An 18,867-nucleotide genomic window follows, 5' to 3' on the forward strand; every position below is an offset into this window, starting at 1 on the left:
CCTTTCCCGCCGCACAACTAATGCACACTCGAGACGCCTCGGTGAAATGCTTGTACCAGGCATAATATGACATATATCTTAATGAAAAAATTTAAGAAGACTGCTGAAATATATAACAATAAAACCTGGCAGTTTCGTTTCAATCGGATATTTCTTTCCTTCCCAAAAAAATCCTTGAAAAAATCGATTTTGTGAAGCCTCTAAGGCAGGCTCCCCCCTTAAGGATCTCTACATTGTCTGAGGCTACTAGCCTGTCATTGATGAACAGTGCCAGATCCACTTCGTGGGTTTTAACCTTTCCGGTAAACACGCATTTATCTGCTTCGTACTCTTCAAGATTAAATTCACTTAAAAACCTTTTGAATCTTTGATTCCAGCAACGTGGAGCTTGCTTGAGTCCGTAGAGGGATTTCTCCAGCCTACACACGACGTTCCCAGGGTCTTCTTCCAACTTCAGTCCTTCCGGAATTTTCATAAATATTGTTTCTTCCAGCTTTCCATATAAGAAGGCAGTTTGAATGTCGAACTGCATTACTTCGAGATTTTTCGCTGCTATTGTAGCTAACAAGATCATAAGCGAGTTATACCTCACGACCGGAGAGAATGTTTCCTTGAAATCGATTCCTTCTCGTTGTTGGAAACCTCTTGCGCACAGTCGAGGTTTGAAGCGGTGTGACTTCCCGTCAACGTCTGTCTTCCGTCGAAAAACCCATTTTGAATCAATCAGTTTCATGTCTGGTGTTTTTGTTACGATTTCCCACGTACAATTGTCTTCATGAGCTTTAAATTCTTCATGGATCGCACTTGCCCACTGCGTGGCTTCAGTGCTCTTCGTTGCTTCTTCGTATGTTAACGGGACCAGATATTCGGCCACTTTTGCATCGTGTCTGTACCTTCTCGGGGTTTGAATTGTATTTCGATCTCGCAGGACTCTTTGATCTTTGCGTTCTTGCTCGTTCTCTCGTGCGTTACCTTCGTTGCAGTCTTCTTCTCGTTCTCTGATATTGACGTTGTTTTCTTCGTCGTTAATCTCGTGCTCTTCTTCGTCGTTTTGATGTACCTCGTTCCTCGGGAGAAATATTTCATATTTGTCTTCTTTTTCGTTCGCTTCCACCGACGCGACGGCGACCGAATGTTCTCGTTGAATACGACGTTTCGAACGATGCTGACCTTCTTCTTTTCGGGATCGTATACTCTGTAGTTTGTTGTGTCTTCCGTGTATCCGACAAAAAACTTCTTGGCTGCTCGAGCGTTGAATTTTTGGGTGAATTATTTTGGGGTGTGTACATACGCATCTGTTTCAAAAATTCGGAGTTGTTTTAAGTTTGGTACCTTCCCAGTCCAAGCTTCGTATGGCGTGACAGCTCCCCTCGTCCACACGGTTCGATTTAACACATATACCGCGCAGTTTGTTGCTTCCACCCATAAAGTCAGTGTCAGATTTTTTGCGATGATCATTGTACGGGCACTTTCAACGATCGTTCTGTTGTCACGCTCAGCCTTACCGTTTTGTTCCGGATTGTAGGGTGCTGTTGTTTCTCGTTTAATACCGCACTTTTTAAGGAATTTATCCATCTGCTCGTTATAAAATTCTCGGCCATTATCGGTGCGGAGTGTCTTCATTTTTCTTCCGAATTTGTTGTCGATCATTCTTTCGAAAATTTTAAACTTTTCGTATACTTCGGATTTTCGTTTCATAAAGTAGACGTGCCTGTAGCCGGTTGCTTCGTCTTTAAAGGTGAGGAAGTACCTTGATCCTCCGACCGAATCTGTCGACATCAGCCCGCAGACATCGGAGTGCATCTCTTCCCCCAGCTTTATTGTCTTGTCGCGTTCCAATTTCTTGTTAAACGGCAGCCTGTGCGTTTTTCCAAACCGACACGGCTCGCAGAAAACGTCACTTTTGTCTGTGAGTGTCACACCACTCACAAGTCCCTTTTCTGCTAGTTCACAAATTGCGCGCTTCCCAACGTGTCCTAGTCGCTCGTGCCACAAGCTTAAGTTTTCAGTGGCTACATTGGCTTCTTCGTTACTGCCTCGTTTCACAACCTTGAAAAGCATCCGATATATGCCATTGTTTTGCTTCATAAAAGTCGCGAGTATTTCGCCATCGCGAGTTACGAGAGCTTGATTATTTTTGAAACTCACGCCGAATCCTTTTTGGGTGTACACTCCGACCGAGAATATTCTTTCGTAATTCAGGCACGTATAACACGTTTTCGATGCTCGCGTCTAGCCACACTCCGTTGATTAGTTTTTTGATTTCAACCGTGCCTTCACCGGCAACGTTGCAGTTTTGGTTATCGCCGAGCGATACTGTAGAATCCGTGTTATCCGACTTGTAATCGGACAGCCAATCGCGTCGGTAAGTTAGATGGCGCGAAGCGCCACTGTCGATCAGCCAGACTTCACTCTGATCGGCATTCATAATTTTCGTCTTTGTCCACAGCACATTCGCGCTTCCCGCACTTTTCGAGGCCGACGCCGCCGAACCGTCTGTTTCCCTCACGAACGCACAATCACGTGTTTTTCGGGCATCTTCACGTGACTTTCGCTTGTTTCGACAGCGACTAGCGAACTGTCCCATGCCTTGGCATTCGTAACACTGCACTTCTTTCATGTCCCGTTTATTTTCAGTCTTTTTATTTTTAGCACTAGTCGATCCTTTTCCACAACGATTTTTGGCTGTCGCAGCCAGCGCTTCCGATGCTTCTACTTCACCGTTGAGCCTTGTGTCTTCTCTTATGAGCCGTTCCTGGAGGTTGTCCAGCGTTTGCCGTGCAGGATCTACGCTATCCCAGGCTACTTGAAGCGTGCTAGGCCGCGTGGTGAGGCTCGCCAGTATCTTTGCCATTATCGTGCCGTCCGACACATCTTCGCCGATGTCCTTGAGTTGACTGGCCATGTTTGTTACTTTTGCCACATGTTGAACTGCCGTGTCCGATTCACTCATTCGATATGCGTGGAACTTTTGTATTAGTCCCAGCTTATTAGTCGCGGTTTTCTGTTCACGAATTAGGCACTGTTTGTCCCACATTTCTTTCGCAGAAATACATGATACACACACTTGTTGCGTCTCGTCGATATCCGATACTATTATAAACTTTGCCGTTGCGTTGTCCTTTATGTTTTTCTTCAACGCGGCTGCTTGATCGTTGCCTGCGGCCGGCTCTGTCCTCGTGCCGTCCACGACGTCAAGAATATCATTCATTACGAATAACGAATTTACCTGGGCTTTCCAGCCATGGTAGTTTGTTCCATCTGATGGGAATCGATATTAAATAATGTATTGTGGAACACGTTTTACATATATGCAAAAGTAGATTAGATTTTATTACAAATGAGAAAAAATTGTACGGGAAAAAGAAGTGTGTTTTTATAGTCCAGTAGAGAGCGCGAGTGGTTGGTGTTAAATTGTGGTGTCCATAGGAAGAGTGGGAAAATTTGAATCATACTTTCCAACACTCCCTTTGTGATTTAAATTTTCCTTTTTCTATATTATTATTGTGATGCCAGCATTCTTACTCCCATGCCGTTCGTACAAGTGTCGTGTTTTATGCGAGGTAATGCCTTCGTTAGCGAATCTGCTAGCATTTCTTCCGTTCCAATGAACTTTATTGTTACGTTGCCCTTTTCGATATTTTCTTTGATGAAGTGGTATCTTACGTCGATGTGCTTCGTTCGGGGTTTGTAAGCTGATGTGTGAGCTAGATCAATAGCTCCTCTGTTATCCATGTAGATGAGCGTGGGCTTCGTAATAGAAGCGGGGTCCAATTCTTGTATTAATTTCCGTAGACATAAAGCCTCTGGAACGGCTGCAGCGAGTGACATATACTCTGCTTCGCAGGTTAAGAGTGCTACGATGTGTTGTTTCTTTGAGCTCCATGATATTGAACCTCCTTGAAGAATGAAAACGTAGCCTGTGATAGATTTTCTATCTCCCTCGTCATTGGCCTAATCTGCGTCGCAATATCCAAAGATCTCGTTGTTTCCTTCTTTATTGTATTCTAAGCCAAGCTCCTTTGTTCCTTGCAGGTATCTAAATACTCGTTTGACTGCTTGCCAGTGAATTTTCGTTGCAATATTGTTGTAGGCGCTCAATGTGTATATCGCATAACTAATATCCTGTCTTGTTATTTGACTTAAGTACAGTAAAGCATCAATGGCTTCTTGATATGAGATATTTTCCGTTCCTTTGTCTTGTTCCGTCGAAATGTTATTCAGGATTTTGTTCGTGTCCATCGGGGTACTGACCGGTTTTGATTCTTGCATTCGGAATCTGTTCAGGATATTTTCTAGGTAGGTTTTTTGTTTAATTTGTACCTTACCCTTTTTTTGCTCGATATTGGTTCCCAGGCAATACTTTATTTATCCTAGGTCCTTCATTTTGAATTCCCTTTTTAATCCTTCGATTATATTTTTTTTAATGTTTCTTCGTTTGAGAAAATTAGTAGATCGTCTACGTAGACTGCGATGATTATTATCTTGTCTTCTTGTTTCGAATAATAAACGCATTGATCTGCCCTTGATTTGTTGAGATTTAGACTTTTTAGTACGGAGTCCAATTTTTCGTTCCACGATCGGCTTCCTTGTTTTAATCCATAAATTGCCTTTTGTAGTTTACAGACCTGTTTTTCGTTTTCTACATATGGCTCTGGTTGCCTAATATAAATTTCTTCTTCTAGATCTCCGTGAAGAAAAGTGGTTTCAACGTCTAAATGATTAACTTCGAGGTTATTTCTCGCAGTAAGTGCCAAGAGGTAGCGTATAGTGCTGTTCTGACTAGAGGCGAGTATGTGTTGTTGTAGTCTATTCCTTCGATTTGGTCAAAACCTCTTGCTACCAGTCTTGCCTTGAATTTTTCTGGTAATCCTTCACTGTTTTTCTTTATTTTAAACACCCAGTTTGTGTCGATTGGTCTCTTTTCTTTGGGTAGATCCACCAAATTCCATGCTTGATTTTTATTTAGTGAATCAATTTCTGAATCCATGGCCTTTTTTCAATTTTCTTCATTGGCTCCAGTCAAGGCTTCTTTCCAAGTAATCGGCTCTGATTCTTGAATGACTAGATACGATACATAGTCATCGAATTTTCTCGGTATGGTTTTTCTCGTAGAACGTCTTGGCGTTGTGATATTATACAAAAACAAAAAGGATATTAAATTTTAGGGATATGGATCCCTAAATCTGTATACATCTACCTACATATATCTATATTAACAAAACAGAAACACCAGGCGCATTACTACACATAATGGTTTAAAGCTATTTTCGCTCGAACGTTTTTCCGACCTATAGTCAGCTCCCTAGCAGTACAATTCCTCCAGTGCAAAATTACAATTGTCTTGGCAACTTATCTTGACCACCTGCTTTATCGATTGTTGGCTCTTTCCCTTAAACTCCAGGGACTCTCGGGTGGTGAGTTGGCGGAGAATTAATTTTTGGACTCGTCAGGTGGTCAAATCGATCGGCATATGCCGACGGCATACAGTTCACGTTCCCCTCCCTTCCTCCTTCTTAAGTTGTTATGGATTGTCACCCAACTGGTCTCATCAACGTTCCCGGAGAGATAGAGAAAAAGATCCCGTTGTCACCGAAGATCTTCTCCCTTTCGCTGGCCAAGCGAGTACCGCGACCATATCGGCAATTAACGCCACTGGGCGCCGCGTCACCTGTCTCCTCTCACATGACATTTTAGTGGCCTAATAAGGCCGCGAATATTCAAATTCCGCATCGCCACTTACATTTCCCTCTTTCTGTGCTGGGCGAACTTTTCGAACGGCGCTGAATTATTTATTACATTCGCGAAAATAAACCTTCGCCCAATACCTTCTGATATTCGTTACTCATCTTTTCTAAGCCGTGTTACTCTTGCGCCTGGTATATTACACCCCACATTCAATCTCATATTACAATAGTAAAGTCATTTTAAACTACTTAACTATATTACAATCATCTTAAATAACTACCTAAATATATTACCAATCTTTTCTGAGTCATATTACTCTCGTCCCTGGCGCTGTACACACGCCTCATTCATTCTTATATTACCATGATAAAGTCATCCTACCTAACTACCTAATTCTAATACAGTCATCTTAAATACATACCTAATGATATGACAATCATCTTAAATAACTATTTAATTATATTACAGGAGAATTTCGACAGACAACTTCGCCTCCCGCCTATCCAAAATTTGTTCATGCCTCCTCGTCGGACCCAGCAGCACCAACGACAGGCTCATAGTATTTTCGTAGATTAAAGCGATTGTATGTACCAACCTCAGCAAGATCTCTCTTACGATCACCCAGAACGAATGCATTTTGCCCGGATATTCGGAGAATTTCGTACGGCCCCTCGAAGAGATGGAAATATTTTTTTATTACTTTATCGAATGCGTTCGAGAGATGCCTCACTCGCAACAACACCTTATCGCCAATAGATAACTCAACATTTGAAGCATGTTTTTGACCTCTCTTACGATTCTCGAAACTTTTTTGAATATTCGCGCGCGCTAACGATATCATATACTCGTGAGACAGGGCATGCGTTGGGGGGTAGCTGATAATTCTATGAATCTCCTCCTGGATAGGCTTCCCAAAATGTAGTTCTAATGGGGAGAATTTAGTGCTCTGGTGTACCGTCACCTTTAAAATCCTTTCTATATCTGGTATATATTCGGCCCATTTCGTATGCCTAACGGCGCATAACGTTCGAAACAACCTCCCCAATTCGCGCACAACCCTCTCCGTGGGATTTGACTGTGGATGCCGAATCGAGCTATATAAGACTTTAATTTGATTCGCTTCCAGTTCTGCCTTCCAGAGGTGGGAGGTAAATTGCGTACCATGGTCAGAGAGAATTCTTTCGGGTTTGCCGAACTTCAGTAAAAACTGGGTGAAAATTTTCTTTAGCGTAGTTCTCACGGTCGCGTTTCTCATCGGATATAAGGTAACGAGCTTCGAAAATACATCCAGCATCACGAAAGTATACTGCATACCCCCTCGAGCCCTCAAGAGAGGTCCATAAAAATCCACCGGTACTAAGTCTTCAGGCTTCTCTGACGTTACACAACCGTATTCCCCCTCCATTGATATCGATAGATACTTCACCCTCTGATGCAGATCACAACTTGTTACAAATTTCTTTACTTGAGCAGCTAATCCCCTCCAATAATACAATTTCTTTAAATGACTCTGAGTCTTATAGACTCCCGGATGACCGAGTTTTATATGTATAGCTTCAATTCATGATTTTCGGAGAATATCCGGGATTACGATTTTCCAATCACCGATTTTTTCTTGGTGAAAAAGGATATTGTTATGTAGAAGATATTGGGACGGTCCGTCAGGATCATTCCGCCACTCATCAATCGCTTCCTTTATATTCAGATCCACATTTTGTAACCTCCCTAGTTCCTTGAAACTTTGATGAACGTTACTATCGTAGTCTAAGAGAGCTATGTTCCAAAATGTAGGATCCTCAATGCCATTTTCTACCGGAAGAAAACATCGATGCAAGGCGGAAATAATTAACCTTTCTGACACCTCCTCTTCGAATTTTTCTCTCGGATTTCGGCTGAAAAAATCGGCCACTATGTTATCAATTCCACGACAATGCTCAACCACGAAATCATATTGCTGCAAGAGCAATGTCCATCTCCTTAATCTCGAATTTTGAAATACGGCTTTATTTAGAAACGTTAAACATTGGTGATCCGTCACAATTACAACGCTAATGCCCAGTAGGTACACTCGGAATTTTCCTATAGAATATACAATCGCTAACAACTTCTTTTCGGTTGTTCTATAGTTGCCCTCATACTTCGTTAAATATCGACTGACTACTCTGATCACATTGTGATAACCCTGTTTGTCTTGCTGGTATAATATTCCGCTTATTCCTCGGTCACTAGCATCTGTCTGTAATGTATACTGTGCGCCGGGAATGACGTGTTTAAGAGTAATGCAATTCGCAAAATCATATTTTAGCTTTTTGAACGACTCAGTATGTTCGGAATTTCATGTCCAGTCTTTATCTTTTGTCAAAAGGTCCCGTAATTTATCTGTAGCCGTGCTATGATTCACGTTAAACTGTCGGTAGTAGTTGCAAACTCCTAAGAATCGTTGTAGCTGTTTCTTGTTTCGCGGTTCCTCAAAGTTCTGGATCACGTCTAACTTCCTCTGCTCCGGTGTAATTCCGGCAGCGGAGAAAATAAATCCCAAGAAAGGCACTTTTTTAAGAAAGAAATTGCATTTTGACATCTTAATTGTAAAATTGAACTCGGATAATCGTCGAAAAACTCCCTCGAGTACTGCCATCTGCTCGTCGAACGTTTTCGTACCTATCAATATATCATCGATATAACACGATATACAATGCATCAAATTCTCCTTTTAGCGCGCACCCAAGCGCTCTCATAAAGCCACTACCGGCGATTTTAAGCCCGAAAGGTATCCGGCAAAATTGATACAAATTCGAATCGAATAGAAATGCTGTATATTGTCGAGAATCACTATGCAATTGGACTTGCCAATAACTCTGCGTTAAATCCAGTTTAGAGAATCACCTCGCATCGTGAAACTTTTGCAACAATTCGTTTATAAGCGGTGGAGATTGATGATCGTCTTCAATAATTTTGTTCAAGAATCGGGCGTCTAGGCACAACCTCACGGAACCGTCTCCTTCCATAACAATCCTTAAGGGATTACAATACTGCCTCACGGCACGCTCTACGACTCCGTTTTCGACCATTTAGTCTATTGCCTGCTTGGTGGGCTCTCTTAGGCGAAATAGGACCGGATAGGTGTGAAACCGGCCCGCGCGGGGATCAGGCGTAACTGATGTTCGTATCCTCGAGCACACCCTGGTTTATCCGAGAACAACAATCTGAACCTCGCAATGGTATTTAACACAATTTCTTTCTGCGCCATCTCGAGTGATATTAGTTTACACGCGACCGCGCCAAGAGCTTTCGCGAACTCCTCACTACTCACAAATTCTGGTTTTTCATCTATCTCGGTAATCACGAAAAAGTCCTTGTCTGATTGAATCAATCTCGCCGCTATCTCGCTCACTTTTCCCTCGTGATTATGAACTCGCTCTGTCGTTTTCGAGATTTTTTCACACGAGGATTGATTCTCAGGCCATTCCCCCTCGTTTGGAGGTACCCCTTCCCCCTTAGACTCAAGATCATTGACTGAATTTATTTTATTCAACTTTTCGCAATTATTTTCAACCGTTTTCTCTTCTACGGGAAGACCCCTGAGGTCTATCACCAACACAAGAGTATCATTATTATTTTTTTGTGAACAGCGAAGAGTCTCGGAAGCGTTTCGCTCGAATATCACCGTCGACGCCGAAAGAACTTTGCCCGCAACCTCGATCTCGCTATTTTTATAGTCCAATACCACGCTATTTCGCTCCATCCAATCGTTGCCCAATATAACCGTAGACGTTAACAACGGAATTATCAAAAAAGGAAAGCTCAATTTTCTACCCTGAATTTCTATATCCAACCAAACCTGTTGCTTTATAGTCATCGATTTTTTCCCGATAGCCGTCATGACGAATAAATTCGAGACAGGCAAGACGTTCAACTTTTCTTTAGCCGATATTTCTTTGTAGCAAACCTCAGATATTGCCGTAACCTGACTACCAGAATCAAGGAGAATAGTTCGATCCTCCTCCAAGATCTTTACTTTAAGATGAGAACATTTCATTATCAATGGACTCAAGTTGAGGGAAGACATCGGGGTAAAGGACCTTGGACTCTGCACGAACGACGGAAGTATTGAGAAAAATGGCTCTTAGCGAGTCCGCTTTTACGGGTCTCGCTCTTCTTCCTGTCTCGGGCTTGAGGGCTTCGGCCAATCGAAAGCAGGCGTCGGGATGGAACCTTCTAGAAGCGCGACAACCTGTCTCATGAAGAAGCCTTGGCGTCGAGTCCACCAAGACGAACGACGCACGCGTTAGTTCGCTCAGTGACATCAAGAGAGAAAGGCAAATTTACGTTACGATCTACGCTATATTTTTATTTTTGTTAAAGAAGCACTCAAAGATATGTAGTTTATTACAGTTTTCTTAATAAAGACTCTATTTTTCTTTTGCTAATAAACCAGTACGCGTTGTGTCACCGAAATAAAGACGAAAGTATTATCTCTATCTCTCACATTTTTCCACGACTAATCACAGATAATACATTGAAAAAATACCTCCTCGTAAACGGAAGAAGAGGAAACGATTAAAAATTCAATAGACTCGAATTATCGTTACTCCCGCGGTCCATTTTTTCATTCACTCCCTCTGAAAGTTCGTCAATGAAATCAAAATCGTAACGACGCGTTGCCGGACTCTTATTCAGCGCGTCGCATGAGATTTTAAATGACCGGTAGCTCTTTCCGTTTAAGTAGAAATATAATGTGGTATGCCATAACTCTAAAATGGGCCACATCAGGCGATTACATGGCTTGCCGTATTTGTTTCAAAATTCACCGGTCATTGTTTTTGCATGTACGCTCATGGATAAAAAAAGTTTTTCCGTCATTGTTTGTATAAAATATTCTATTTCACACTATTCTCGATCACGTTACTCGGATCATACGTGTCATGGCGCTACTTTGGACTCATTATGGCTGCCAGTTTCGGACTACTGTTCGGGTTCTAGAATGGTGCTAGTGGTTACAGTACGAATATTGTACTTCGGCTGAAATCTGGCAGTCTCATCTCCGCCAATGTATGGTTCGTGTCGCGCTTCTAGTGTGGCATGGAAGCGGCATTAGTTTTGTAATTCAATTACATGCCAATATATATTTAATGGCCCCCTGTTTTTGTCATGTGCAATTTAACTTTTATCATTACTTTATGAATTCTATGTGTAATTGGATTCATTTCGACTGATCTGGTTTTCAGCCCATGTGGCCACTGTCTGACATGACCTAACTGCTTCTTTTAATCCTGTTAAGTTCGAGCTTGATCAGTATTCAGCCAGTACCTAAAAAAATCCTTGTGGGAGATTTCCATATCTTCTATAACATATGTATGCGCAGATCTCTCTTTTTTCTTCAAATACTCTGAATTAAGAAGAAACGAACTCAAAAATGTGTGACAAACGAACATTGAATAGAGACAAGATCAACAAAACAAGGCGAAGACAACGACAAATTGTAAAGGCAATGGCCCGTGATATTGATATGCGATTAACGTCAGATGAAACCTCGACAGACGAATCAGGTAAGACAATAATGATTAAATATAATTCTCCAAATGCCAATTATACTATTTGTTTACATTATTTGCAATCAAAGCAATATACATCATCATTAAAAAAGGATATTGTCTTCAGTGTCAGGTGGAATTTATCATCTATTGACAAATGTACGAATTAAAAAATCTAAATGAAAAATACATTTGCATGTAGATGATAGAACACGTGAACCTAGAGAATGTTCAGATCATTGTGGTACATCAGCTGAAGAACATCCTGATCCATCAATAATAGTAGAACAAGAGGAACAAAACAGTACGGACTATACGACAGAAGAACAAGAAAATGAGAATAGCACACGTGAATCTTCAACAGAGCAGGAGTATGAGGAAAGAAGAAGTCGCACGTCAGAATCTACAGACGACGAAGAAGAAAGAAATGTATATCAGGAGCTTCGAGAATGGGCTGTTGAATTCAACATTCCACACAGGAATCTTGAAAAATTATTGGACATTATTCGCAGAAGATTTTTACCTGAACTACCGAAATCAGCGAAGACTTTTTGGAAAACGAATTCTTGTACTTATATCATCAGAGAAACAGAAAGTGGTCAGTTTGTTTATTTCGGCTTAGAAAGTGGGCTTCGAGCTTGTATAATCGAACACCTGCATCCTGGAAACCAAATCTTTTTACAAGTTAATGTAGATGGGCTGTCAGTTTTCGAATCAAGTTCAACGCAATTTTGGCCCATACTTTGTAAGGTGCATTCTCCGCAAATGGATTTGTATACACCGTTCATTGTAGGTTGTTATTGTGGGAATTCTAAACCTCTGTCACGAGCGCCGCATATTTACACCGAATATCATCATAAACCATGTCAATAATTATTAATATCGCTTTAGAGACGAGGAAGCATAGCTTAAATATGTTGGTTAATCTATATAAAATATTTCATACAAAACAGTTCGTGGCATAACCAAAGCGCAACGGCGTAGTTGATGGACAGCAACGACAGCGTCTCCGCGGCCGCCAGATCTCGGATGTAATCAACACCGGGATGAGGCGATCGCGAGATCACGTGCTTCGAGGATGACTGTCGCGGGGCGAGCTTTTGTTCCAAAATTGTAAATTCAGCGAAAACCTCTCTCACCGCCCGACGTTCCAAGGGGTGTCGGACGAGCGAGCGAAGTCAGTCCCGTTAGAGACAGAATAAAATCAACATCTACGGAAACAGGCTCCTTCAAAGCTGTCGAGTATAGAGTTGTCAGTCTTAGAGTCATCGACGAATAGAGAGTGAATTCCTCTAATTCGACACGCGGTGTTCAAAGCGTCTCGCGTCGCGACGTCAGTCTTTCGAAGCTAGAATATAAGAGTAGAAAGCTGTGCCACGAACTTAATCAAGTTGTGTAGTAATAAGAATAGTGATAATTGAGAGAGAGTGAGAATTCGGAGTAGAAACCACCAAAAGAGTGAGTAGATGTATGAACGAGAACCACTAGGTTAAGAACATTAATGTAAGCTTCCTCGTCTTAGATATTTCACCCGCTGCTTTCGCTTGCTATTTTCAGTTGCATTGATTCATTAAAACTTGATCCCATAGTAAACATTCTATTACATTAATATCATTGAATCCTCCAAACCTATTCCCGGGATCGCCCTGTAGAGGACCATCACCTCCCGACTCACCAAAAAAATAAGAATAAACCTCTACGAATACCTAGAGGGATAAGTCGTCACGTGCGAGACCGCTCCGCACGTGACACCTCATGACTTGGCTGACTATTTTCATGAATTCATAAATGAAATCAATTTACTGCAAAGAGATGGCATTATTTTACATGGAAACAGGTTTGAAGTATGTCTGAAATGCTTCATATGTGATAGTCCAGCTCGAGCGTTATTGAGAAATATTAAAGGTCATGGGGGCTTTAGTGCATGTGAAAGATGTACTGTTGTCGGAGAGCGTAAAAGGAAAGGTGAAGGTTTTTGTACAGTATATCCTGATGTAGACAACGAACCAAGAACTAATGAATCGTTCAGAAATTTTGATGATCCTAACCACCATAATGGTGTGAGTCCACTGCTGGATATAGTTCCTCCGATAGACATGATTATACTCTTCTTGCTGGATAAATTACATTTGTTCGATGGCGGAGCAATGAAGAAGCTCATGGATGATTGGCATTCTGGAGATTTAAGGGTACGGCTGGGGCGAAGAAGTAAAGCGGAACTCAATCGAAGAATATCATCCATCAAATGCCAGATACCATTGGAATTCCAAAGAAAACCCAGAAGTACTATTTATGTAGCAAAATGGAAATGCACTGAATTTAGGTTCTTCCTTTTGTATATCGGCCCCATTGTTTTGAAGAACATTTTACAAGAATGTGAATAGAAAGTGTTCTTCCTCTTAAGCAACAACTGTAAGAATGTATGTAAGGAATGTTTACATTTTGGAATCTTACGCTTCTGATGCGAAGCCCGTAAGACAGTCAAAGACCGTCTAATAATTGAAATGCGGATATGCATTATCATTAATTACGAGGAATTTTCATTGTTGAAGATATAAATTTGATAAATTTGATTAACTGGTAAATTCGAAAAATTAACGGCGGAGCCAGGAATCGAACCTGGTATCTAGAGATGCTTCACCGGAGCCTTACTCCACTAGACCACCTAGTCGCCCTGACTCTGATGTCGTTAATTCCTCTCATCGATTCCTGGCTCCGCCGTTAATTTTTCGAATTTACCAGTTTATCAAATTTATCAAATTTATATCTTCAACAATGAAAATTCCTCGTAATTAATGATAATGCATATCCGCATTTCAATTATTAGACGGTCTTTGACTGTCTTACGGGCTTCGCATCAGAAGCGTAAGATTCCAAAATGTAAACATTCCTTACATACATTCTTACAGTTGTTGCTTAAGAGGAAGAACACTTTCTATTCACACATACAAAAGCGCAAGAAAACAAATTTGAACTAACTGGTGATGATAGGAATTAACGACATCAGAGTCAGGGCGGCTAGGTCGTCTAGTGGAGTAAGGCTCCGGTCAAGCATCTCTAGATACCAGGTTCGATTCCTGGCTCCGCCGTTAATTTTTCGAATTTACCAGTTTATCAAATTTATCAAATTTATATCCTCAACAATTTTACAAGAATGTCTCTACAAGCATTTTCTCCTGCTTCATCTGGCTGCTCGCATTCTATGTTCTCCCGATTTTGCACTTAAATATAATCAGCATGCTAAAATATATTTGGAGACATTTTTTCTCGCCTTAAAAAGATTGTATGGTGCTAATTCACAATCCTTAAACAATCACAATCTAATACATGTCGCTGATGATGTCAAGAATATGAATTGCTCTTTGAACTGCATCAGTGCCTATCCATTTGAGAGCCTACTTAATAAAATCAAGAAATCTGTACGATCAACTAATCGTCATTTATCTCAAGTAAGCCGACGCCTACATGAAGCCCAACTCATCAAAATGAAAAAAGCAGACGTTCCCAATCAAATTGAAATTATCAAAACGAAAATCAATGAAGCTGGGATTGAGCAAGTGATACGAGTGAAGTACAAGTCATATATTTTGAGAGATCAAGCACCAGGCAACATTGTTTTCCTACAGGACAAGTCAATAATACAAATAGAAAGAATGACAATTATATCGAAAAATCCTGATATAGTGACAATAGAGGGTAAAGAATTGAGAAAAAAGAAACCTTTATATAATTATCCTAGCAATTCGAAACATGTACGAATGTGGGAGCTCCACCTTCGTCCGTCAGCCAACACAAGATCCTGGTGCATTGACTATACCGGGACAATCTCTTGAAACTATACATACAATGCGCATGCGCCAAATAATTCAATCTCATTGGTCGGTGAAATTGCCCCGCGGCGATGTTTTCGAATAAAGCCAATTTTCAAAGAGCATTAGCATCAACTTTCCGAGTCACTATCTCGACTGTTTGAGATTCTAACCTTAAAAATTCGTACGAACTACATCGACGCCAGAAACAGGGTTTGACAGCTGAAACTCGGAGTGGCCAGCCTGCCCGTGCAGCCGATAAAACTCGCGCATGCGCATTGTATGTATAGTTTCAAGAGATTGTCCCGGTATAAATACAAAAATGATGAAATTAACGTTATCACTGTGTCCAGATGGCGTAAAAAAAACGTTCGCTTTCTCTCTTCTACATACGTAATACCTAGACTATGCTTTGCACAGCAACTGTCTGAACTTTTTGACATTCAAATTAATTCTAACATGTTGATTGAAACAAGGGAAATTTCTCGCTAAGATTGAAAATTGTATCAGAAATTTATGAATTATCCAACATTAAATCTGAAAAATCAAAAATTCCAAAAAGTTCCTTGCATTACAATGATTTTCATATGACACTCATGTTCATGTTATTTTCACAAGACTAATTGTAAGGTGAGAGACATCCATCAATTGAATTTAGAATTGAATCCCTTAATTCTTGAAACCAAATAGAAATTAATTTTCTATCAATTTACACTGAAAATTTTTGAACAGAAAATCAGTTTTTAACTATCTTTAGGGATCAAGGGATCCAATCCTGAAGTCAACACACGGATGTCTTTAAGGGCGTTGCCTATGCCTCGAAGAGCGCGCGCAAACAGAGACTCACGATTTTCCTTCTCATTTCCTCATTTTTCAAGATAATTAGGTTCTTAGGGGGTCATTTTGAAGGTAAAGGATAGATCTGTGTCGCCTTTTTTGCCGAATTTTCGATTTCGCTTTCAGATTTGCGTAAAACGTACTTGAAAGTACCTTATGTTTGAAGTGAAACACAGCGGACAGTGAATTTTTTTTCGCAATTCGGCGAAAAAGGCGACACAGATCTATTCTTTATCTTCAAAATGACTCCCTAAGAACCTAAGTATCTTCAAAAATGAGGAAATGAGAAGGAAAATCACGAAGCATGAAACAGCAAATTTTTCGCGCAAAAGGCGGGCGGCTGCTAGCGCCACGACTGCGTTGGCCGGCGACCATGCGAATTACAGGCGAGGAGAGTAGACTCAAAACCCCCCACTACAATTCCCCTCCTTCGAATCCTCGTCGCTCGGCACGTGGATGGTGTTCCGCGCTTTTATTTTTTCCTGTGTTTTTCTACAGTGTTTTTTATTATTTCGAATCAGTATTTATTCCCGCGATGGCTAAGAAGAGAGGGAATGTGTCTTTGAAGAAGAAGAAACGACCCGGCATAAATATTTTGGCTAAATTTCAGGAAAAAAGGAGGTAAATCGAATTATTTATATGATTGATGGTGCACCCTCTCTGACTTCGAGATTCAATCACTTGAGTACGAACAATCGCAGGGCTTTAATTTAAGAAGGTACTTTCAAGAGCCGATAGTGCTGTTCATAATAGCAGTATACATTCATTCTCTAGTTTTTTTATACATACGAAAATATAAACTAAAATGCATTGTGACGTGTGGTGCTAGCCCGGTTTGCATTAGTCGCTAAAATATGTCATCAATTTGTTACGTGTTCAGGTTAAATGATCGAAATCGATATTCGGCAATTAGCATGAGTGTTTACACTTTGTCGATCATAAGGAATATTCTTATCACTTATTGTGACTACCTAAGTATCCAAGGTAAAATTACAATGTACCTGACAGAATTTTCCATACAAAGTAAATACGGCGCATACGTATTAGGCCACTAAAATACGCGCGTTTTGTTTTTTGAAATAAACTTGACGTAATTCTGGGGTAATCATACATGCACACATTACTTACAAATCAGCCACCTACAAAACTGTCATCAAATCAGATACTACTGCGAAGTATAATTTATTTAGAAACTAATAATGATTTTGATATACTATAACTAATGATGACAAAAAAAAAATTGAAGTCAAAATTGAAATTCAATAAAAAAAAAAAAAAATTTTGATGAAAAAAATTGGAGTACGTGGTACTTGGCGGGCCCATGTTTATATTGCCATTACAACATTGATATAACTCGACTTGTATTTTCTTGTGCTTGTTTTAAAAAAGCCCGCCTTTTACCACTATCTCCGATTTTTTTTATTTCAATAAAAATTATTTTTTTTTTTTAATTTCAATTTTGATTTCAATTTTTTTTTTTTTGTCTTTATATTACTTATAGTATATCAAAATCATCATTAGCTTCTAAATAAATTATACTTGGCAGCAGTATCTAATTTGTTGACAGTTTTGTAGGTGGCTGTTATGTGGGTGGCTGTCACATTAATATACTTGGCGAAAGGTTTTTGCACCAGAGGTGCTTTTTGGGAATATCAGTACTTTTTGTGGGATTTCGCTTGAACATTTAAAAATTTTGCTCGCTCGCTGCGCTCGCTCGATAGATTTTTGGGATACAGAATTAATATTTGAGACGACAATAATCGGTGGAAAAGCCAAGTTAGAGCTTTCTCATAATTACATGTATCAGGTCGAAGGTCTTCTACACATTACGAATAGGAAGTGGTGCTATTTTATAGTTTGGACGCCAAAGGGATTGATTTTTGATAAAATAAAACGTGACGATAAATTCTGGACCGAAAAAATGGAGAATAAATGAGCAGATTTCTTTTACTTTTGTTTGTAACCCGAGATCGTAGATTCTAGACGCGCCCGACAACGCTCAATCCGCGAACCCCCTCAAATCATCGAAGCCCAGAAAAGGCCGCGCGTAAGAAACAGTAAATTCACGACCGACAGACGACAAAACACTGTAATATAAATATATGTACATATGTACATAAATATAATAGCTTTGTATATAGCTTACGTGCAATATTTCTGTGATTTATGTTTAGTTAGTTATATGTATTACTGTGCTAAAAATTTGCTAGTCATATCGTTATAATTATATATCTGATTATTCATTCCAGGAATACTTTCTGCAGTCGGACCAGACTGCGTGTATACCTATATATTATGTAAATATTCTATAGCCTATTTTTTCATTACTATCTGTGACCTGCACTCGTGACATACTACTTTCCATAGTTTGCACTTTCTATAGAATTTATTTAGCCATATAATGTATACTCGTACAATGCTCGATGCTTTGTTATATCAATTTTCTTTATCAAGATTACTGTCATGTTTCACTTATACTGTTTCAATTTAATTTCTATGAGATCCTTCTCATACAGATTTCGTGATTATGTTTATTAATTTTAAACGAGTTCAATTTTACTTTTACCATTTCATATTATTTTTTATCATTTTGTATTTGTTTGGTGCAAACCCGATCATGGTTGGGAGGTAGGGACGGGTTAGGCGGGTCTCTGTTTGATAGCGACCTCCACATGGTGAGACCTGGGAGATTGATGATATTTTCGTTGTTATATCATGAATTTGCTCACAGCTATTCGTTGCATTTTCAATTTAAAATGACCTGTGACGACGTCTGGCCGGTATTCGTAAATAGTTACGTATTATTTTCGAGACTGTATTAGGAACAGCTCTCAGCCGATCAAGCTATGCTTTGAGCTGCCTCAAGACAGTCCTGCAAATCGAACCTGACTATGAATACCGGCTATTAGACTCTTACCAGTCACGTGATCGCATTGCGTAGAAATACGGACGCCGGTGAATATAATTTTCGTTGAAATATGAAGAATGTATATCTATATCAA

The 18,867-nt window shown here is 40.1% G+C and overlaps 1 protein-coding gene across 3 annotated transcripts; it reads left to right on the top strand.

Moving 5' to 3' along the window:
• The first annotated feature begins 10,421 nt into the window (after positions 1-10,421).
• LOC124296675 (uncharacterized) lies at positions 10,422-12,945 on the top strand. Of its 3 annotated transcripts, none has more exons than XM_046746901.1 (3): positions 10,422-10,742; positions 11,051-11,234; positions 11,422-12,945. In XM_046746901.1, the coding sequence occupies exons 2-3, from the start codon at positions 11,102-11,104 to the stop codon at positions 12,090-12,092; spliced, it is 804 nt and encodes a 267-aa protein (XP_046602857.1). In that variant the 5' UTR covers positions 10,422-10,742; positions 11,051-11,101; the 3' UTR covers positions 12,093-12,945. The 3 variants fall into 3 exon arrangements, with proteins under 3 accessions (XP_046602857.1, XP_046602855.1, XP_046602856.1); XM_046746899.1 differs by lacking the exon at positions 10,422-10,742 and adding an exon at positions 10,749-10,840; XM_046746900.1 differs by lacking the exon at positions 10,422-10,742 and adding an exon at positions 10,764-10,787.
• Positions 12,946-18,867: the final 5,922 nt, after the last annotated feature.

The sequence above is a fragment of the Neodiprion virginianus genome, chromosome 1 (genome assembly GCF_021901495.1).
Source record: "Neodiprion virginianus isolate iyNeoVirg1 chromosome 1, iyNeoVirg1.1, whole genome shotgun sequence".
NCBI lineage: Eukaryota > Metazoa > Arthropoda > Insecta > Hymenoptera > Diprionidae > Neodiprion > Neodiprion virginianus.

Bases quoted from the DNA above. Each gene is read 5' to 3' on its own strand.
- LOC124296675 (XM_046746901.1), top strand. From the start codon at position 11,102: ATGTGTGACAAACGAACATTGAATAGAGACAAGATCAACAAAACAAGG. The intron at 11,235-11,421 runs GTAAGACAATAA...ATTTGCATGTAG, and splicing joins AACCTCGACAGACGAATCAG to ATGATAGAACACGTGAACCT.